Source organism: Heptranchias perlo, chromosome 36, assembly GCF_035084215.1.
Source record: "Heptranchias perlo isolate sHepPer1 chromosome 36, sHepPer1.hap1, whole genome shotgun sequence".
NCBI lineage: Eukaryota > Metazoa > Chordata > Chondrichthyes > Hexanchiformes > Hexanchidae > Heptranchias > Heptranchias perlo.
In genome coordinates, this window is record NC_090360.1 from 19,071,698 (window position 1) to 19,094,728 (window position 23,031).

General features: G+C 42.7%; 1 protein-coding gene across 1 annotated transcript in view; it reads left to right on the plus strand.

The window, feature by feature from the left end:
• The window catches only part of glud1a (glutamate dehydrogenase 1a), a 90,558-nt gene that overhangs the window by 64,234 nt on the left and 3,293 nt on the right, over window positions 1-23,031 (plus strand). The window contains exons 9-12 of the mRNA XM_067972689.1: window positions 2,075-2,155; window positions 7,976-8,099; window positions 12,688-12,779; window positions 19,319-19,381. Coding sequence (XP_067828790.1) covers window positions 2,075-2,155; window positions 7,976-8,099; window positions 12,688-12,779; window positions 19,319-19,381 — 360 coding nt within the window. The remainder of the gene's footprint in view (window positions 1-2,074; window positions 2,156-7,975; window positions 8,100-12,687; window positions 12,780-19,318; window positions 19,382-23,031) is intronic.

The following is a 23,031-nucleotide window of genomic DNA, read 5'->3' on the forward strand; positions in this document are numbered from 1 at the left end:
GTGGTGTTGGTTGAGGGAGGAATGTTGGCCAGGACACCGGGAGAACTTCACATTGCCTGGGCTTCAAGGGCTGGATTGCTAAGACTAGACGATGGCAGTTTGGACATCTTTGTATCTACTTTTAAGCATCCACTTGGCTCTGTTGGTACCATTCTCACTTCCAAGTCAGAAGTTTGAGTTCAACTTCCTACTATGGCTTAATGCTTCAGTATAATAGTCAGAGAGTGCCAAATTGTCACAGGTGTCATCTTTAAGATGAGACATTAAACTGAGACCTCATCTGCCTGTTTAACTGGATGTAAAAAATCCCATGGTGCTATTTGAAGAACAGGAAGTTCTGCTGTCCTGGCCAACATTCTTCTCTCAACCAACATCACCAAAAAAGATGATAAGGTTATTCATTGCTATTTCTGAACTTAGTTTGCAAATTGGTAGTTGTGTTTGCATATATAAATGATGATCTATAAAGTGTTTTCAGACTTTTTGAGGCCATAAGGTGTGCTATAAATGGAGTATCTTTCTAGGTATCAGCCTTGGCTCAGTGGTAGCAAGCTCCCTTCTGAACTAGGTCATGGGTTCAAGCCCCACTCCGTCTTTTGGAGGAGAGATTATGCTGAGGCCGTATCCATCACCTCCCGAGTACTGTTACGCACGCACACACGTGTTTCGTGTCTCTCTCCTCTGTGGAAGACCTCAAGCGCTTCGAATACTTAATACAAGGGGCCGTTGTGTGTGTGTGTTTACACACCTGGGCAGTGAGTGCTAGCAGAAGGAATTAAAAGTGGGGACCATCACAGCTGCATGGGAGAGAGCTCGATCATTTGCACATGCAGAGATCACTGAAAGAAAGAAAGCTTTTGTATTTGTTTTAAGATATTCTCGCATCCTCAGGATTCCCAAGTGCTTTACGTCCAATAAACTATTTTTGAAGTGTAGTCACTGTTGTTATGTAGGCATTGGAGACTGTCAGAAGTGGGGACCCTAACCAGTGATTTGTGCTTTTTTTTAACCTTCCTCTTGGCTTCAGTTTGCTGAGGTCAGTTCTGGTGTTCCTACTGCTGTCCTGGTTGAGATTGAGATTAACTCAACACATGATCAAACCCAGGACCTTTCTGGGATGTATGCTTAGTGCAGAATCCTTTGTCTAGCTCACCACTTAACCCTTCCTAAGGTGCACATATCCCTAACTGTTGATACCAATTGATCTTCCATTTGATTTGTAGGAGATGTAACTATCCAGATGCATAATCTAAGTAGTATTTCTAATTCAAATTACTGCCAGTGTGAACAAGATGTAATCTGGCCTAAATTTGATCTTGATGCCAAGTGGTTTTTTAAAAAAAAATGTTTAACACTTTATGTTCTGATGATTTGCAGCGTTAAAATAGTTGGACTTCAAGGATGTTGAGGCATAATGTAATAGAGACGGTGACAGTTCAACCAGCAAGGAATGCAAGCCTGCAAATGGTTAAACAGTTGCAATTTTTGAGGGGAGTGAGAGAAATTAAAATGAGCAAGCCTTTCCCGAGCCTACGATCTTTATTCAGGCCCGCGGAGAACGGTTAAGAGTTATTGCAGATTCTGCGGTTGCACGTGTTTCTGTATGCAGCTGTTCAACATTCACAAAATGAGTCCAATAACAGGTTTACCATTTCCTCTCCTCCTAAACGTCTCCAATAATAACAACAACTTGCATTTATATAGCGCCTTTAATGAAGTAAAATGTACAAAGGCGCTTCACAAGAGCGTTATCAAACAAAATTGGACACCAAGCCACATAAGAAGATACAAGGACAGGTTGGTCAAAGAGGTAAGTTTTAAGAAGCGTTGTAAAGGAGGAGAGGTTTAGGGAGGGAATTCCAGAGCTTGGGGCCTAGACTGCTGAAGGCATGGCCGCCAATGGTTGGGCGAAGAAAATCGGGGATGCGCAAAAGGACAGAATTGGAGGAACGCAGAGATCTGAGGGTTGTCGGGCTGGAGGAGGTTATAGATATGGAAGGATTTGAAAACAAGGAAATACTCTCGAATCTGTAATATACCCTGACATTGACTCCAACCCTCTCTCTCTTTGCAGGTTGTTGCTGAAGGTGCCAACGGGCCGACGACTCCCGAGGCCGACAAGATCTTCCTGGAGAGGAACATCATGGTTATTCCAGTGAGTTATGGTTTGTCTTGCTGTTTCACGCTCAAATGGATGTTCCCCTTCTCTCCTAATGGCTGCTGCTTTCTAATAATCTCTTGTCGGAAGTGATCTTTTCAGATACTCTTCTGTTTTCAGTGAGGTTTATGTGAATCACATGCTGCTTCCTGATTAAGCAATGCAATTTGGCAGATTTTCTGTGGTTATGGCCACTTGCCAGATGTTTAATAATGAACAGTTCGTTTTAAAATGAAATTCAGCAATATTTCTTTACTAAAGAATGATAGAGACTAGAACTAAGTCTATAAATGTTGTTGCTTCATTTTAGGACGATCTCGAATCAGAACTGAAACACAATGAGGGTGAAAGAGGTCTTTGCCAGTGAAACGGGCCCATAGCAAATTGGCAGCCCGTTTTACACTCTGCCCAGTTCTCATGACTTCAATTGGAAAGAAAATCGGGCGCGTGAAATACGGGCTGACTATTTGCTACGGGTCCGTTTCGCGCTACTGGCGAAGACCAATTTCACTCCTAACGCATCCCTTGTTCCTCAAATAGCTACATCCTTGATTTTTATGGTTTAGGTTTCGTTTATGTTTGTGTTTTTGCTCTCTGCTCAGTGCTTGCACTAGATGAGAGCAATAGCTTACTGCATGAGGAATGCCGCTGTGTGCGACTGGCCTGTGGTACAATGCCGCCTGGGCACCTGGATTATTTTTTAAATGTTCCAGGGGACAAGCACATTTACAGTAGATTATTTGTACAAATTAGTGGATTTAGCAACCTCCCTAACCAAGATGTGAGCAGCACATGAGACGGAACAACTGATCCAAATAAACATTCAGGATGAAAGTGGCTGCCAAGAGTCAATGTGAAAGGTGCTTCACCATTAAAGCAATGATTGAGTTTTATCTGTTTTCTCCCCATCTCTCCTGAATGCAGGTGGGTGAGGACTTAGTCAGTTTCCTGGATGGATGCCTGGTTATTGTGAAGATTGATAACTTTTTTTTTAAAACTACGTAATTGAAATGGATCGCAACTCAAACACTTTTTATAAATACCTAGCGTGGTTATATAGGAACGGGAGTAGGCCATTCAACCCCTTGCGCCTGTTCCACCATTCAGTTAGATCATGGCTGATCTGTATCTTAACTCCATTTACCTGCCTTGGTTCCATATCCCTTAATGCTTTTTGCCAACCCTTGTCTCACTGAGCTGGACAACAGAAGAGAGGTGGTGTGGTTGACAGTGTCAACGGCTGCACAGTGGTCGAGGAAGAATGATTCACCACCATAGTGACTTTTTTTAGAGCCGTTCCTATGCTGTGGTAAATCGGAACCTGATTTGAGAGTTTCAAATGACGTTGTGAAAAAGGTGGACACGGGTTTGGAAAGTGACAAGACGTTGAAGGACAATAGAGGAAAGACAGCAGTTTTCAAGAACAGTGGGGTCGAAGGTGGTTTTCCATTGCATGTACCGTTGCCTGGTCCGGATGGGATGCATCCGAGGTTGCTGAGGGAAGTAAGGGTGGAAATTGCAGAGGTACTGGCCATAATCCTCCAAACATCCTTAGATACGGGGGTGCCACAGGACTAGAGAATTGCAAATGTTACACCCTGGTTCAAAAATGGGTGTAATGATAAACCCAGCAACTATAGGCCAGTCAGTTTAACCTCAGTTTTTAGAAACGATAATCCGGGACGGAATTAACAGTCACTTGGACAAGTGTGGATTGATTAGGGAAAGCCAGCACAGATTTGTTAAAGGCAAATCGTGTTTAACTAACTTGATTGAGTTTTTTGATGAGGTAACGGAGAGGTTAGATGAGGGCACTGCGGATCATGTGGTGTAATGGACTTTCAAAAGGCATTTGATAAAATACCGCATGGTAGGCTTGGCATCAAGATTGCGGCCCATGGAATAAAGGGGGCAGTAGCAACATGGATACAGAATTGGCTAAGGGACAGGAAACAGAGTAGTGGTGAACGGTTGTTTCTCGGACTGGAGGGAGGTGTACAGTGGTGTTCCCCAGGAGTCGGTGCTGGGACCACTGCTTTTCTTGATGTATATTAATGACTTGGGTGTACAGGGTACAATTTCAAAATTTGCAGATGACACAAAACTTGGAAGGGTAGGAAACAGTGAGGAGGATAGTGATAGACTTCAAAAGGATATAGACAGGTTGGTGGCATGGGCGGACACGTGGCAGATGAAATTTAACGCAGAAAAATGCGAAGTGATACATTTCGGTAGGAAAAATGAGGTGAGGCAATATAAACTAGAGGGCACAATTCTAAAAGACGTACAGGAACAGAGAGATCTGGGAGTATATGTGCACAAATTGTTGAAGGTGGCAGGGCAGGTTGAGAAAGCAGTTAAAGCATACGGGATCCTGGGCTTTATAAACAGAGGCATAGAGCACAAAGGTAAGGAAGTTATGATGAACCTTCATAAAACACTGGCTTGGCCACAACTGGAGTATTGTGTCCAGTTCTGGGCACCGCACTTTAGGAAAGATGTGAAGGCTTAGAGAGGGTGCAGAAGAGATTTACTAGAATGATTCCAGGAATGAGGGACTTTAGTTACGTGAATAGACTGGAGAAGCTGGGGTTGTTCTCCTTGGAACAGAGAAGGTTGCGAGGAGATTTGATAGAGGTATTCAAAATCATGAAGGGTCTAAACAGAATAGATAGAGAGAAACTGTGCCCATTGGCGGAAGGATCAAGAACCAGAGGGCATAGATTTAAGGTGATTGACAAAAGAACCAAAGGTGACATGAGGAAAACCCTTTTTACACAGTGAATGTTTAGGATCTTGAATGCACTGCCCGAGGGGGTGGTGGAGGCAGATTCAATCATGGCCTTCAAAAGGGCACTGGATAAGTACTTGAAAGGAAAAGATTTGCAGGGCTACGGGGATAGGGCAGGGGAGTGGGACTAGCTGGATTGCTCTTGCAGAGAGCCAGCGCGGACTCGATGGGCCGAATGGCCTCCTTCCGTTCTGTAACCTTTCTATGATTCTATGTATAGATCATAGTAGATTGTGCACTTACATAAAAAGCTTATCAAAAGACTGTTATTTTAGTATTGATCAGTTTTAAAAGTACCAATGATAAATTGCGCATTATACAGATTTTATTCATCCGTATAATTTTGCTTCTCACATTAAAAATGTTTGTAAGCTTTTAGCCTTATCTACATGGTCTTTTAGCCTGGCATTTTCCCACCAAATCAGAGAGATCTAGAAGCCTTGATATATATTTCCAGTGCATACCCCATTGGTATAAAAGTTCATTGTCCTGTGGCATCCAGTCAAAGATAGTTCACACCAGGTCAAGTTTTGGTTGATGGAAAATGTGGGCTCGCTTATGGAAGCCGAATAATGCGGAGAGAACAAATAAAGGGTGTAGGCACTTTGCCTGAATTATGACAATGCAGGTACTTCAAGCTGATAATTTTGAGAGTGAAATCTCTGCCAAGTGCCGAAGGCACACTACGTTTAAGTTTACTTAGACAGATTTAAAAACAACGTACAACATTCAGAAATGAGGGTGTTTCCTTCAAAGTTGGATGGTTGAATGCACCATTTATAGAATGAGTACAGCCCATGGAAACTGGGTGTGGTAACTAGTTATGCAGCTGCTGCGTTTCGAGTTTAGAAGAATGAGAGGTGATCTCATTGAAACATATAAAATTTTTAGAGGGCTTAACAGGGTAAATGCTGAGAGGCTGTTTCCCCTGGCTGAAGAGTTTAGAACTAGAGGTCGTAGTCTCAAGATAAGAGGTTGGCCTTTTAGGACTGAGATGAGGAAAAATTTCTTCAGAGGTTGTGAATCTTTGGAATTCTCTACCCCAGAGTGCTGTGGATGCTTAGTCGTTGAGTATATTCAAGACTGAGATCGATGGATATTTGGACACTAAGGGAATCGAGGGATATGGGGATGGGTGGGAAAGTGGAGTTGAGATCGCAGAACAGCCATGATCTTTTTGAACGGCGGAGCAGGCTCGAGAGGCCGTATGGCCAACTCCTGCTCCTATTCCTTATGTTCCAACAAAAATCTATCCGTCTCAGTTTTGAAATTTTCATTTGACCCCCAGCCTCAAAACCTTTTTAAGGGGAGAGTGTTCCAGATTTCCACGACCCGTTGTGTAAAGAAATGGTTCCTGATATCCCTGAACAGCCTAGATTTAATTTTAAGCTTATGCCCCCTTGTTCTAGACTCCCCCAGCAGAGGAAATAGTTTCTCTTTATCTACCCTATCAGAACTTTTAATCATCTTAAACACCTCAATTGGATCAACCCTTAATCTTCTATACTTATAATACCAGCCTAGTCTATGCAACCTGTCCTCATAATTAAACCTTTCAGCTTTGGAATGAGAAGCGCGCCATGGCTAATGCCAGTGTACAGTTCCACAAGCAACACCAGCCCTTGCCCAAGCTGCTGCTGTTTTGAGTTAATTTTAAGAGCTGGTAGAATTGTTCAAAAACAAAAAATGCAATCAAACCTAATCTGAAATTTGCTATCCTGCGGCCTTCGCCTTATCTCAGCTGCGCACTTGGTATGCAGATTGCTCTTAGGAGAAACGTGTCAAATGATATCACAGTTCCTACTGGAGTTTACCTTTGAGGTCGCAGCTCAAACAATTCCATCAGAAAGAACCGATCAACACCAACTACTTTTACCGTTCTAGGAGTAATCCAGGATCAAGTTCTGCTATGACTTTAATCTGAACTAGTCATTTATATGTTTAAAATATGTGTATAAATACAGCTCTGTATGTAAAGTTTAAAAAAAAATTACTTAGCTGCTTGATTAGTGCTTAGACTGGCCATCAAATGAACAGTCAAACTTCAACACCTGAACTTTAGAATAGAAAAAAAGACCCATTACCTCATGAGTGTTTTTTCACACATGAAAAGGTAAGTTTGTTAGAGCTTTAGCCTATAGAACCATACAAGTTTACAGCACAGAAAGAGGCCATTCGATCCATCATGTCGGTCAGTTCTTTGCTAGAGCAACCAAAAATTAATCTTGCTGCTCCCTCCATCCCTGCAGGCTCGTACATTCCTCTGCTTCAACTGTTTACCTACTCTTCCCTTACAAGAGCCACTAGTATCTGCCTGACTACCCCCTGTGGCAAAACAATCCGAGTTCTATCAACTCTCTGCATAAAGAAATTTCTCCTAACCTCTTTCCTTACTCTTAATAGCTCTGTTAAGTTGATAATTCCTTATCACTGACTCACCAACCAGAGGAAATAATCCTGGAGTATGTATATTCCTTTTATATATTTGAAAGTCCACCTTTTTCGTTGTGCACCAGGGTGACTTTATGTGCTACTCCCCTCCTCCCATGGTGTATGGTGAAACTTTTTTAAATGTGTATCTGAGGCTGGACTGTCCTAATAATATTGTAAAATGTAATAATTGCTTCGCTGCAGTGACCATCATAAATTATTTAAGCCCTATTATGTGTGTATCCGCCCCCGCCCCTATTCCTCCCTGGTGCCCCTGCATCTCACACCAACTGCACTTGAGAGAGCGAATGGTCAAGCTGATCTAAGGCCTCTGCTGATGCTACTGTGAAGTGCCTGAGGAGATGTGGAAGAGCAGCTTGCTGGTGACTTTTTTTGAGGAGTGGAAACTGTTGCCGTCCGGCCCTCTCCCCACAGTGCTTCAGCTAAGAACGGGATCTCAGGAAGGACAAATATAATTTTCGGGTGTGAAGCCTTGTATCACTCGGTACCACAGGTTGGTGCTTCAGTGCACTGTACCACCTGGATCACTGGGATTCAGATCTGTGTAACTTTTATCTCCCCTTTTTTTTTTGCAGGATCTGTACTTGAATGCAGGCGGCGTCACTGTTTCCTACTTTGAGTGGCTGAAAAATCTGAACCATGTCAGCTATGGCCGTCTGACCTTCAAATATGAGCGAGACTCCAACTACCACCTGCTAAGTAAGTGATTCAGAGGCTTTCGTGAGCACGTATCTGAGTACAGTACTGAAAGCCAACACTCCGTGCAGAGCAGCATAGAGTGGTCTTGTGGTTTTTAGTCCTGCATTTATAATTCAACAGTACAATGAAATGAATGATGCAGTGTGCTACAAAGCCTTCACTTGGACATCTGTAGAGCCATTACAATTGGCCTCTGCCCATGGGCTAGAAAAGGGGGAAACTCAGTCAGCATTTCCACTCCTGATTGCTGTTTGGTGACTCCTGCTGGAATGTGACATGGACATTTGGTCAGTTTACATAGTCTACAGCACAGAAACAGGCCATTTGGCTCCACATAAGCCTCCTCCCATCTAACTCTTCTTCATCTAACCCTATCATCCTCACTTATGATGTTCTCCTTGGGTGAATAGTCCACTATCCAGGCTCCAAATGGTCCTTTGGGCAAAGTGCTGACCGGCTGCTGTCCATGTGGACCTGTACCCCAGTATAGGTTAAAGGCCCGAGAGGAGAAAATTATGGGAGAGGGAATCTTTCACCTTTGGGAGCTAAGTTTGAATCCATCCTAAATGGAGGGGGTGTTTCTTTCTGTTAAATAATATCTTGGAGGGGGACACTGTACTTTGGACACTGACTCCTGTGACCTTGGTTTTAACCTAGCACAGATGGTGGGTGAAACTTGTTAACGGTTGTAATCGAGCAGCCACAGATGCACAGGTTTCCTTATGGTGATAATTCCGCAGTCTTGCACCAACTTAGTGAGTGCTTTTAGAAATCTTGTGGCTGAACTTTTCTTTTTGGATTTGATCTGTTTTCTACAATTCTTGAGGGTTTTGCTTGCTATTAAAGTTAGGGTTTTTGTTTCCTATCCTCTGAAATCTGGCGACTAACTGGCACAAAACACTAGCTGTATAGATTAACTAATGTGCAGCAGGTTTGAGGGGTCAGCCTCGAGTTGGTCTGCTGCATTTGCTGTTATACAAATCTATAAGAATTGGCACTGAGCGAAAGAGGGAGTTATCTGAGCTTGGCACCCACAGGACTACACACTCTATAGTACCCATTTATACTAACCGGACAGCAAAAATGACTTGCAATTTAATTATAAGCAGTGTTACGGTAGGTGCACAAACTATTAAATGGTTAGCTGCTGCATACAATAGGTGGTAAAATGAGCTGCTGTAATTCCCTTGCAACAGCCTATGATTATAACAGCTTTACATAGTGCAGAGCAGGTAATTTGGCAGGGAGGAGAGGGATCACTTGGATGTGTCTGGCTGATGCACGAATAATTATTAGTAATGAAATTACCAGGTCTGACTTAGCTTGGCACTAATGAGATGAGAGCCAGACATTCAAAAGTCCAGACTAGGCTGTGCTCTGTCTGCAAGCTGGGCCCAGGCCAGAAAGAGCCTGCAGCAGATCACTGGATGAACCATGGTCAAGGGTGAAGGCCCGTAACACAAATCAATAAGGTTGAATTGAAAAGGAGAGATGATTGAGATAAATCTGGAAGTAATGATTAGGTGAAGCCAAGCTTGAGTGGCACAAATGTTCAAACCTGAAAACTACATTTGCCACCCAAGTTCCCAGTATTAGCTGGAGCACTGTAGGATGAGTGTAGGGGTGGGGATGTCTCCTGCCTCCTCCTCCTTCCCCCTCATCCCCAGAAAAAAAGTCAGCAACAGGCTGCTCCTGTTTCTCTGAAGTTTCCAGGAGAGGTGCATCAGTGGAGGCCTCTGATCAGGTTGGCTGTTCGATCTTTCAAGTGCAGGTGGCGGATGGTGCAGGGAGGAAACGGGGTGAGGTGGAGAATACACAGACTTAAAATGGCTCAAATGTGTCCTTATAACAACAGGAGCTGTAGTGAGCCACATGGCCCCCCCGAGCCTGCTCCGCCATTCAATCATGGCTGATCTTCGACCTCAACTCCACTTTCCTGCCCGATCCCCATATTCCTTGATTCCCCTAGAGTCCAAAAACCTATCCATCTCAGCCTTGAATATACTCAACAACTCGCATTCACAGCCCTCTGGGGTAAAGAATTCTAAAGATTCACAACCCTCTAAGTGAATAAATTCCTCCTCATCTCAGTCTTAAATGGCTAACCCCTTATTGTGAGACTATGCCCCTTCATTCTAGAGTCTCTAGTCATGGGAAACAACCTCTCAGCATCTACCCTGTCAAGCCCCCTCATAATCTTATATGTTTCAATGAGATCACCTCTTATTCTTCTAAACTCCAGAGAGTGTAGGCCCATTCTACTCAACCTTTCCTCATAGGACAACCCTCCCATCCCAGGAATAAATCATGGAACCTTTGTTGCACCGTCCCTAAGATAAGGAGACCAAAACTGTACGCAGTACTCCTGGTGAGGTTTCACCAAAGCCAGTTGTAGCAAGACTTCCTTACTCTTGAAGTCCAACACCCTTGCAATAAAGACCAACATGCCATTTGCTTTCTTAATTGCTTGCTGTACCTGCATGCTAACTTTTTGTGTTTCTTGTATGAGGACACCCAAATCCCTCTGAACACCAACATTTAATAGTTTCTCACCATTTTAAAAATACTGTTTTTCTATTCTTCCTACCAAAGTGAATAACCTCACATTTCCCCACATTATGCTCCATCTGCCACCTTCTTGCCCATTCACTTAACCTGTCTATATCCCTTTGCAGACTCTTCATGTACTCCTCAAGCTTACTTTCCCACCTAGCTTTGTATTGGCAGCAAACTTGAATACATTACACTCAGTCCCTTCTTCTAAATCTTTAATGTAGATTGTAAATAGCTGAGGCCCAAGCACTGACCCTTGCGGCACCTCACTAGTTACAGCCTGCCAACCTGAAAATGACCCGTTTATCCCTACTCTCTGTTTTCTGTCCGTTAACCAATCCTCTATCCATGCTAATGTTACCCCCAACCCCATGAGCCCTTAGCTTGTGTAACAACCTTTTATGTGGCACCTTATTGAATGCCTTTTGAAAATCTAAATACACTCCATCCACTGGTTCCCCTTTATCTACCCTGCTAATACATCCTCAAAAAACTCGAATAGATTTGTCAAATACGATTTCCCTTTCATAAAATGTTGACTCTGCCTAATCGTATTATGATGTTCCAGTCCCATGTAATTTCTCCAGTACTTTTTTCTTTACTAATATTAATTGCTTTAAGTTCCTCACTCTCATTAAACCCTTGGTTCTCCACTATTTCTGGTATGTTCCTTGGATCTTCTACTGTGAAATCAGATAGAAAATATTTGTTTAATGTCTCTGCCGTTTCCTTATTCCCCATTATAATTTCTCCTTTCTGCCTGTAAGGGATCCACGTTTACTTTCACTACTCTTTTCCTTTTTACATACTTGTAGAAGCTCTTACAATCTGTTTTTATATTTCTTGCTAGTTTACTTTCATATTCTATTTTCTCCCTCTATCAATTTTTTGGTCATCCTTTGGTTTCTAAAACTCTCCCAATCCTCAGGCTTACTACTCTTGGCCACATTATAGGCCTCTTCTTTTAATCTAATACTATCCTTAACTTCTTTAGTTAGCCACGGATGGATCACATTTCCCCTGGAGTTTCTATTTCTCAATGGAATGTATATTTGTTGAGAATTATGAAATATTTCTTTAAATGTTTGCCATTGCTTATCTACTGTCATACCTTTTAATCTAATTTCCCAATCTACCTTACTCAACTCGCCCTTGTACCTATATAATTGGCTTTCTTTACATTTAAGACTCTAGTTTCGGACTTAAATACGTCACTCTCAAACTCAATGTGAAATTCTATCATATTATGATCACTCTTCCCCAGAAGATCCCTTACTATGAGATTAATAATTAACCCTATCTCATTACACAATACAAGATATAAAATAGCCTGTTCCCTGGTTGGTTCCACGACGTGTTGTTCTAGGAAACTGTCTCTAATGCATTCCATGAACTCATCCTCCAAACTACCTTTGCCAATTGATTTGTCCAGTCTATATGTAGATTAAAGTCCCCCATGATTATTCTATCACCTTTGTTACAAGCTCCTTTTATTACTTGATTAATACTCTGTCCAACAGTATAGCTACTGTTAGGGGGCCTATAAACTACTCCCACCAGTGCTGTCTGCCCCTTGTTATTTCTTATCTCCACCTGTATTGATTCTACTTCCTGATCTTCCGAACCAAGATCCTTCCTCACTACTGTCCTTATGTCATCCTTTCTTATCAGGGCTACACCCCTCTCCTTTTCCATTTTTCCTGTCTTTTCGAAACAACAAATATCCTCATTCAGAAGGTGCCTCATGTTACACTGTACCATCACCAGAATCCAATGGGGGCATGGCGAGCACAGCGCATCACAGCACTGCTGGCTGATCCATAGTGGGCTTTTTCTTCAAATCCCATTGACCCTCGAGAGTTTTCTGTATCTGATACTATCCAACACTTACTCTGAAACTGTAGTCAATTTCACTCGGTATGGATGCTTGTGATGGGGTTGGGGGGAAGAATTGCTATCTTGCAACAATTTGCCAGATCTTTACTTCATTGAATTTTGACTCTGTCTAACCAGTAACTTTTCTTTTCTTCCTCAGTGTCCGTCCAGGAAAGCTTGGAGAGGAAGTTTGGCAAGCACGGTGGCACAATACCAGTTGTGCCAACAGCAGAATTCCAAGCCAGAATAGCAGTGAGTCTCTGGGACCTTTTCTCTTTTTTTTCCCACTCCCCAAATCTAACGGACAGGCAAACCGATCTAGGTCATATTCTATGGTAAGCCCAGAACAGTAAAGCGAAATCCAGAAAAATGTGGTAATCATAATGCCAAGGAATATAATCCTGGATGTAATCAGGACTTCTACAGCGCAACTAAATGAAAATGGAATTTTGGAAGACCAGTCTTTACTGTTTCTGATAGAGCAGGTATTGTATAGAATATCTAAGCTTAAGGGTGATAGCAGTAGTCGCATTGAAGAGGTGTGAAGCTGCACTGAAACTAAATGACTGAACTTGTATTTTGAAAATGCTATTGGCATAGAAAACTACATATGCTGAAGGAAAATGTTTGCCTATTAACCCTTAATTAATTTTGCTTGGGAGAGAACTTGCTGAGTCAGCCGCACACAGCTCTTCTTCCTCCACGGCAAGTAAAAACTGGTAATTCGTGGCTGGTACCAGATAAATAACCATGAAAGCTTCTAGGTTGTTGCAAAAACACAACTGTCTCTAATGTCCTTCAGGGAGGAGAACCTGCCACCCTACCTGGTCTGGTCTACCTGTGACTCCAGACCAAAACTGCATAGTTTTCTCTGAAATAGCCTAGCAAACCACTCCGATGGGTGAGCGGGACTTGATGCGTGGCTGGATACGGGCAGCAGTGTTTTGGATGAGCTGAAGTTTACAGATGGTGCAGGATGAGAGGCTGGGGAAGAGGCCAGTAACGTTATGGAGGTGGAAGCAGGTGGTCTTTGTGATCGAGAGGGAGAGAAGCTCAGCTCGGGGTCGAATATGATAAGTTCCCAACAGTCTGGTGCAGCCTGAGACAATATTCTAGATGGAATGAGCGGGAAGAGTGAAGAGTTTGTGGCGGGGCTGAAGACGAAGGCTTCGGTCTTTCCACTGTTTAACTGAAGGAAATTGCGGCTCATCCAAGATTGGATGTTGGACAAGCAGTGTTAACAACACAGACAGTGGCGGGTCGAGAGAGGTGGTGATGTCTGGATGATGTCACCAAGGGAGCAGCGTGAGGAACAGGAGAGCAGCAAGGATTGATGCTTGGGGGACTCCAGGGGTAACATGCAGAGACAGGAAGAGAAACCATCGTTGGAGAAATTCTGGTTACAGTCAAGTGGGTAAAAGTGGAACTAATCAAGGACAGTCTTACTGGGCTGGATAACGGAGGAGAGGCGTTGAAGGAGGGTGGTGTGGTTGACTGTGCATCCATCAGTGACCACCTAGAGCTGTTTCCGTGCTCTGGTGATGTGGAAACCTGATTGGAGAGATTCAAATGGAGTTGTGAAAAAGATGGGTACGGGTTTGGGAGGTGACAAGACGTTGAAGGACTTTGCAGAGGAAAGACAGCAGTTTTCAAGGACAATGGGGTCAAATGTGGTTTTTCTTGGAAAAGCTACCTAAACTTGGGAATAAATATGATGCGTTTTCACTGGTTTTTAAATTCACATGCTTCTATTGCATGTATAGATCATAGATTGTGCACTTACATAAAAAGCTTATCAAAAGACTTATTTTAGTATTGATAAACAGTTTTAAAAGTACCAGTGATAAATTGAGCATTATTATTTTTATCTGCTGATTTTATTTATCTGTATAATTTTACCCCTCAAACTTTTGTTTGTGAGCTTTTAGCCTTATCTACATGGTCTTTTAGCCTAGCATTTTCCCACCAAATCAGAGAGATTTAGAAGCCTTGATATATATTTCTAGTGCATACCCCATTGGTTTAATAGTTCATTGTCCTGTGGCATCCAGTACCAGATAGTTCACACCAGGTCAAGTTTTGGTTGATGGAAAATGTGGGCTCGCTAATGGAAGCCGAATAATGTGGAGGGAACAAATAAAGGGTGTAGGCACTTTGCCTGAATTATGACAATGCAGGTATTTCAAGCTGAAATCTCGGCCAAGTGCCGGAGGCACAACAAGTTTAAGTTTACTTGTACGTTTTTTAAAAATCTGTCAAATATTCAGAAATGAGGGTGTATCCTTCAAAGTTGGATGGTTGAATGCACCATTTATAGAACGAGTACAGCCCATGGAAACTGGGTGTGGTAACTAATTATGCAGCTGCTGTGTTTGTAGAAAATTTAGATGTTTTTGGTCCATGAAACCTGCCCTCTTGTCTTCTCCCTGATGGCACAACCAAGATCGTGAGTTTGAGTGGGGAGTCTCAGGAATAATCCCATATGTTCCTACTCTGTAGCACCACACATTAGTGCCATATAACAAAAGGTCTTCTGTTTTTTAAAAAAAAAAGTACATCTCCCTCGCCTGATTACTGGCCCTGTCCACCGGCTGATGCTGAATGTTGGAAAGTAGAATTAAAGAAATACTTAAAACCTTGCCATTTTATCTTTTTAAAAACTAAAAGGCCTCCCTTTTTCCACTTTTGTTTCCTGCACTGTCCCCAACACCGGAGAGGCCCGAGACCTGCTCCCAGGCCTTTGGGAATTGTAAGAGTGCCACAGGCTGACTTGCTCCTTGCATTGTCGTGGTATTTCATTGAAGTTTCCACTCCATGCTGGGACGTGCTGGCCTCCATATCACAGCATGGTTAACCTCATCAGGTAGGGAGTTATGGACATAGGAAGGAACATAGGAAAAGGCCATTCAATTAGATCATGGCTGATCTGTACTTTAACTCCATCTACTCCCCTTGGTTCTGTAACCTGTAATATGCTTACCTAACAAAAATCTATCAATCTCAGTTTTGAAATTTTCAGTTGACAGCTTTTTGAGGGAGAGTTCCAGATTTCCACTACTCTTTGTATAAAGAAGAGCTTTCTGACATCACCCCTGAACAGCCTAGCTCTTATTTTAAGATTGTAGCCCCTTGTACTGGCCTCCTCCACCAGAGGAAATGGTTTCTCTCTATCTATCCTATCAAATCCTTTTCTTAAACACCTCAGTTAGATCACCCCTTAATCTTCTATACTCAAGGGAATAAAAGCTTAGTCAATGAAACCTGACCTCTTAATTTATCCCTTTTGGACACAAACCCTCAACCTTTTGAGTTCATGACAGTGTATTGCAGGCTCAGAGGACTCTTACCAGACCCGTCTGAAGTTTCTCCACTGAAGGCAGCGGCTGATCATTTTGAGTCTTCAAAAGTGAAATAAATTGAAATGTTTTGCAGTGTTTAATCCACTAACTGTGATCTTTGTCTAATGTCCCACTGTAATGTCTGAAGCAGTGGGAAAGGGAGAAGGTGAGAGAGCAAGTAACTGCCTCCTTTTTCCAACAAGAACCCTACCTCAACTCCAGAAGAAATGAGAATGTTGTAGACAGGTTTTTCTACCTCTCACCGTGGCAAAGCGCTGGTTGGCAACCAAATCTCCTGTTGTATTGGTAACCCAAGTACAAGTGGACCCTGTTCAGGTGGAGTTTAAGTTGGTGTTGGTTCAAATGCACTGATCAAACAACCTAATCCTTTGTACCAAAAATATTCATCTGGTTAAAGTTTTGGTGCCATACAGGCAAGGGATCTCCAAACTTGACCATAAATTACTGTCAACTAGCAGCCCATACCCCCTGCACCATTTGAATAAAATTGGGTGTGGGTAAGTAGTGTCATTGGCATGTTTAGTGCAAGTTTCAACCGAGGCGTCAGACCAGACCTGAAGAAATACTTCCTTTTTATATAAAAACCCTTATCAGACATATCTGAAACATCTCAAAGCACTACTGCACAATTAGCTGCTTTGAATTGCAAGGACTGTTATGTAGGCAAGTGCCCTGCAATTCATAAGAGTTCAGCCACCGGTCCAGAGTGCCAATTCTGTGCTCTTGAACTGGTCTCTGTATAAAGCGAGCACGTAGAATTTACAGCACCGAAACAGGCCATTCGGCATCTCCTGGGTTGGTTTCATGCCTGGTAGAGTTCCGAGTTAGCATGATACATGCAATGGCGAGGCGTTTGTATTAAATTGTGGTGTGGAGAAGGGAAGTGTGCACAACATCTGACTTGTGCAACCTGCACCAAGTATGCAGGCCATTACGGAGAGGCTGTCATGTAAAGAGCAACTTCTGCTCCGTCCACCTGCCTGGTCGTGAATACTAAGCCTGGGTTCTGGATTGTGGGATTCCATGTTTTACAGAGCTCTAAGTCGCCGTATGGTGTTGGTTGGGGGAGGGAGTATTGGGTTGCCAGTCACCCCTGGACTGCTCACAAGGTGCTCCTGAGATGGAGGGTTGGGTTTGTCTTGAATGCTTTGGTGTGAGACTGAAGATCTTTTCCTGTGATTGATTTTCAGTTCTATTCCTTTCCTAGCACATAACATATTTTCAATGTTAGTCCCAGGCTGTGCTGCTTTACAACGCTGTAGGAAGCTGGTGAGGCATCTCGCCTTTGCTCAACATTTATAATTAATTTGAAGCAACTTCTGTGTTTTGCTCCAAAACAGAGATGTTGTAAATGCTGGTATTGAAAGCATTACCTGTATTACAGTGTTTGGCTGCCACATGTTGGTTTAATAGCAGCTTTTGCTGTGCATCTGTTGAGAGCAGACATCCCTAGTAAATTCTGCATTTCAAAGTGACTTTCATCTTTATGCATGTTACATCGAATTACATTTGGGTGTGTCTACGGAATATTTTCAGTAGCCAACCATAAATAACAATAACTGGAGCTGCAGCAGTTTAGGTTGTTTATACTAGGGGATTGTGGCAGGCAAAAAGCTGTTTCCTGTTAGTGTTTATTACTTATCGGTCCTCCGCCCTTTTTCTACCCTTCCAAAAGAAGTCTCTAGTGTCATGCATTGTCCTGAGGGAGGATTCTTACTCCCAATTCTGCTCTGACCAGTTATTCTAACCAGCGGGTGTGCAAGAACAGCCCAGGGTGACTGGTCAGGCAGCATTTCCCTCTCCTGTGAGAAAGCACTTGGCCTTTGCATGATTCCTCCTGGTGGCAACTTGGCTCAGCTCAGTGATTGACCATGTGGGGAGTCAGCCTCAAACGGACAATTCTTCTCCTCTGGTAGACATACACTCCATGTCACAGTGCTGTGGCTCTCGAGTTCTGTTTGAGCCTGTAGAATTCACTTATTTTTATTGAAAAAAATTTTCAAGATCGAATGACTCATGCAAGTTTTTTTTTTGTATTGATTGCGAGCCAATTCTTTCAGTGTTAAATTAACTTTGAACTGGAGACGGTTACAGAAATTCAATGTCCAAACTTGCTTGGCGTTCCTTAATCTCTGACTATAAGCAGTCGACTCTACGAGTGAATGCAAACCTCTCTCTCTCTCCATACTTGTAAACAATTTTACAACACCAAGTTATAGTCCAGCAATTTTATTTTAAATTCACAAGCTTTCGGAGGCTTCCTCCTTCCTCAGGTGAACGATGTGGAAATGAAATCCTCGAAATGAAATCGCATTTATAATTCACAGAACAATGCTTGGTGATTACAGACAGATCACCAAGCATTGTTCTGTGAATTATAAATGCGATTTCATTTCGAGGATTTCATTTCCACATCGTTCACCTGACGAAGGAGGAAGCCTCCGAAAGCTTGTGAATTTAAAATAAAATTGCTGGACTATAACTTGGTGTTGTAAAATTGTTTACAATTGTCAACCCCAGTCCATCACCGGCATCTCCACACCATCTCTCCATACTGGTTGCATCCTCAGCCTTCCCTGAATTGAAACATCAAGTGCCCCTGAACTGCAACAATTAACCATTGAGAGCTGTGCTTGCATTACTGCGTCAGATGGTGAACTGCAGCACGGCTGTCAATTCTATTGGATAATTATTTGCGATGTTCCTTGAGAGGGCCATAGATCTGCAGAGCAGTAAGGCTTCAATGCCTCCTGGAGTTTGTTGTGGGAAAGCATCAACTTGAGGCCAAAGGAGGAGAAAAATATCGAGTTTTTGCTGAGAAATTTAGTCCTAATTTTAATTATGAATAAAATTCAAGGTGGGACTAAAATTATTTCTAGGACTGAAACACGCTAGTCTTGGAACAGATGTTGGAGAATCAAACAGATGTCATTAAAACCCAAGTTTATTATTTCCCAACCTTGTAGTTTCCATTTGTGTGAGAAAATAAATAATTGACATTGTTTTGTAACCTGATTTTTCTTCATTCATGAAAAAAACTAGAATGAAAGCAACAACTAAATTGTTCTAAATTAAAATGAGTAAAATCTGGGAACAGAAGACTGGACTGAAACTCGAACCACATTATTTAAGACTAAGTAAAACTCAAAAGGTCCAGAGATGAGACTAAAATTATCTCGCTGGAGGTCAGACCAGTCCCCACAAGGTGGTCTTATCTGCCCCTAGTGCCTAATTCGGAGGCACTGGGGGAAGCCTAGACACAGGGCCCCTTGGGAAGGTGGTCAGTATCCATTTCAAAGAGAGCTTGCTGCCTCCAGGACAACAATATCCTAATTCACACTGACAGATTGCCTCTTAGACTAAGCTACTGATATTTTCACACACGACTGCTATTTTTTTTCTAGCATATTAAAATGCCCCTCTCTTCCACAGGGTGCCTCCGAAAAGGATATTGTCCACTCTGGTCTTGCATATACCATGGAGCGCTCAGCCAAGGTACGTATAGGGATAAATATGTTGTGCAAAGAGATGCAGAATGGTCTCACTTTGGGAAGCTGTACAATGTTTATACTCAGTGAACTCAATTCTGTGCTACCACAGGGGTCTGAACAGCCATTATTGTCCAGTGCGGCATGGAATTTCAGGGGTCTTTAATCCTACCTTTTTTGTATTTGGGGAGGGGGTGAGGGGAGAATCGTCCACACGACCTTGATTTCCATGTTTGATTTGGAAAAGAAAAGACCTTGCATTTATGTAGTGCCTTTCATGTCTTCAGGACGTCCCAAGGCGCTTCACAGCTAATGACAAACTTTTTGAAGCGTAGTCACTGTTGTTATGTAGGCAAATATGGCAGATAATTTGCACACAGCAAGGTCCCACAAACAACAATGATCTAGGTAATCAAATAATCTGTTTTAGTGGTGTCGGTTGAAGGATAAATGTTGTTGCCCAGGAGACTGGTACTATTCCCCTTCTCCTTTTCAAATTGCACTGTGGGATCTTCTGTGTGCACATGAACTGGTAGACTGTGCCTCAGATAAACATCTCATCTGAGAGATGGGACCTCAGTACTGCACTCAAGTCTCTGAATTGGGGCTTGAGCCCATAACCTTCTGGCTCAGAGGCACAAGTGCTAACACTATGCCACCTCTCCCTTGTGCCCCCTTAGAGAGCTGAGGCACACAGAGTATATGCCGAAATGAAGCCAGGGGGAATTCCCTGGCAGATGGGTGTGGTGACAAATAATGGTCTGGCTTTTCATGTGAACCTACCAAATTTCTTTTATGTAATGAGAGAGTAAGATGCACAGGGTTGAATAGGAATGCTTTCAGACATTGCATAAAATAAAACCTGAAATTCTCCCTTGTTTCAGCATTCTTAGTTATTTCTGTGTTCAACCCTTGCCTCCGGCAGTATGATGCTTGCTGTTTAGTATTGCATTCACCAACAAAGAGCCTGTGTCTCCTGGTAATCCACATAAATAGTAATTGGTCCTACACAACATGCTTTTCTGCTTTATTGCTGTAATTATTTTCCCTTGGCCATGTTTTAAATAGATGGCTTTTTGGCTTCCTTCTCTTAAACTTAACTTCAATGAATTTCTGAGGGAGCACTGCACTGTTGGAGGTGCTGTTTTTTGGATGAGACATTAATCGAGGCCCCATCTGCCCTCTCAGGTCAACATAAAAGACCTCATGGCACTATTCTAAGAAAAGTAGGGGAGTTCTCGTGTCCTGCCTAACACGTATCCCTCAACCAACCTGACTAAAACAGATTATCTGATCATTTATTTAATTGTTGTTTGTGGGATCTTGCTGTGCACAAATTGGCTGCTGCGTTTCCCTACTTTACAACAGTGGCTACACTTAAAGTACTTAATTGGCTGTGAAGCACTTTGGAAGGTCATGAGACTATAAAAGGTACCATATAATTGCAAGTTAGTTCGTTCTCTTAACCTAGAGCTGAACCCAGTTGTGGACTAAACAGGTATCTCACGCTCTCGCTCTTCTAAATGGTGTGTCTGGAAATTTCTGGACAAGATAAGTCTTTATTTTAAATAAAGTCAAATGTACATTTCTTCAACTTCAGTGTCTTGAGATTTAAGGGGTGATTTCCCTGAACCCATTCTTCCAGTGGGGAGGCGCACTCTTGAGGATTGCCGATCAGAGAATGGGAGTTACGTTGTTCGCTGTCTCTGACTAGTGCTCACTCTGAAGTCACTTCCCTGTCATGAGAGCAGGAATAAGGAATTAACACTATAGAATCATTAATTATGAGCCTTCCAATTAATTTTCATCAGCAAAGCAAATGCCATAGCTCGAGCCACGATCCTCCCCTGACCTGCACCCTGTCTTGTTTGGACTTGGCAGAAAGTAACAACCCTGCCATTACCCTGAAATTTGATAGCTGCGTTGGGATTCTGACAATTTGCATCAAGATAAAAGACAAGGTGTGGGAAATTGAGTCCATCTAAACTGTGCACCAAGTCAGCACACCAAACCCTGCCCCACCCCGATCGGATTCAGGGTAAAGCTCTCCCTGCACTGCCTCCGTAGTATCTCTTAAGCCAGTAGTGTCACAGAATGAAGAATAGAATAGAATGGTTACAGCACAGAAGGAGGCCATTCAGCCCACCCAGCACATGCTGGCTCTTTGTAAGAACAATCCAGTTGGTCCCATTCCCCGTGGCCCTGCAAATTTTTTCCCTTCAAGTATTAATCCAATTCTTTTTTGAAAGCCATGATTGAGTCTGCTTCCACCACCCTTTCAGGCAGCGCATTCCAGTTCATATAGAATTATATTTTTGACTCAAGTAATTATATTCTTGATGTAGATTAATGTTTAACTCACTATCCAGCAGTGTTATTGAACAATAGCTGTTACATAATCTCATATAGGGACAGAAGCATGGCAAGATTTCTCGCAAGCTTCACCAGAAAGAGATATTGGAACTTTCAGCATGCTCTGCATGAATGCAGCGACTATCCGAACACAACATTTTCTCTTTCAGAATGTCCATTAGCAGAGTCAGTGTAACTTAAGGGAGGGTCCTTGTCTTCAGCAGATATGACATTGATGAGGCTGCCCTTGAGGGTATCTGGTGCCACCAGCCCTTTGTAGACAAGCTCGCTAAATTCAGGGGAGTAATCATTCATATCCTTTATTTGGACAGTCACAGTAGCTAAACCTGGAGGCATGCTTCCTCCACTGTCCAGTACCTCAACTACAAAAGTGTAGCTTGCATCTGCAGCCACAACGATGTCCTGCAGGCCATACACAGCCCGCAAATCCCCATTGACTTGCCCTCCTGTGGTCTACTCAGTTTCTGGATTTTTTTTTTTAAATTCCGCTGGTTACACCTGTTTGAGTTTCCTGGGTCTGGAGGTTTGTAAAGGTCTGTTCCCAGCGCTGCTCCCTCCCCAAATGAAAATCAAAACAGACACAAATTCAAACAGTTACTTTTGTAATGGCTTGCGATTGAATGCTTTTTAATTACTCAAATTCATTTGTTTTTTTTTAAAACTTGAGTTCTAACTTCCCTTTAGAAAAAGGGGGAAAGACTGAGCACTCCTGTGTGTATTCTTTTAAATTAGGTGTTTTATCATTCAGTATACGTAACCTGCCACATCTCAAGTTTGGTCACCCGTGCCGTAAACCCTTATGAAAAGGAGTTACCCCACCCCCCCCCCCCTCCCCTTCTCCCCCCAACACCAGAGATGCAGGTTCCCACAGCAACCCACAAGGCGGCACCAACTGAGATCCCTTGTGTGATTGTAGTCACGTTGGATTTGCCCCGCCGTTGGCAAAGAGATCACCCAAACGTAAATAACACCTTTTGACAGCACAGTCCATTTTAGTGACCTACGTGCATCACATTTGAAAAGCCGTTGAGTTACTTGTCATACAATGGAGAAAAGCTAGCAAAGTATCTACTTGGCACACCCTCCTGTACACCCAGCATTGCCCAGAACTAATTAAAATTGCAAGTGCTCATGATGTGGAGCTGTGTCTGATTTGTTAAAAGATCATGTGACTCTGCATCCTTCCAAATCACGTGTGCCTATTAATCCTCCAAAGTGGAGCTATTCAAATTTTAAGCAGAAAGGTTTGCTTTGTAGAGAGACTCCTCTGCCCAGTATTCTGAG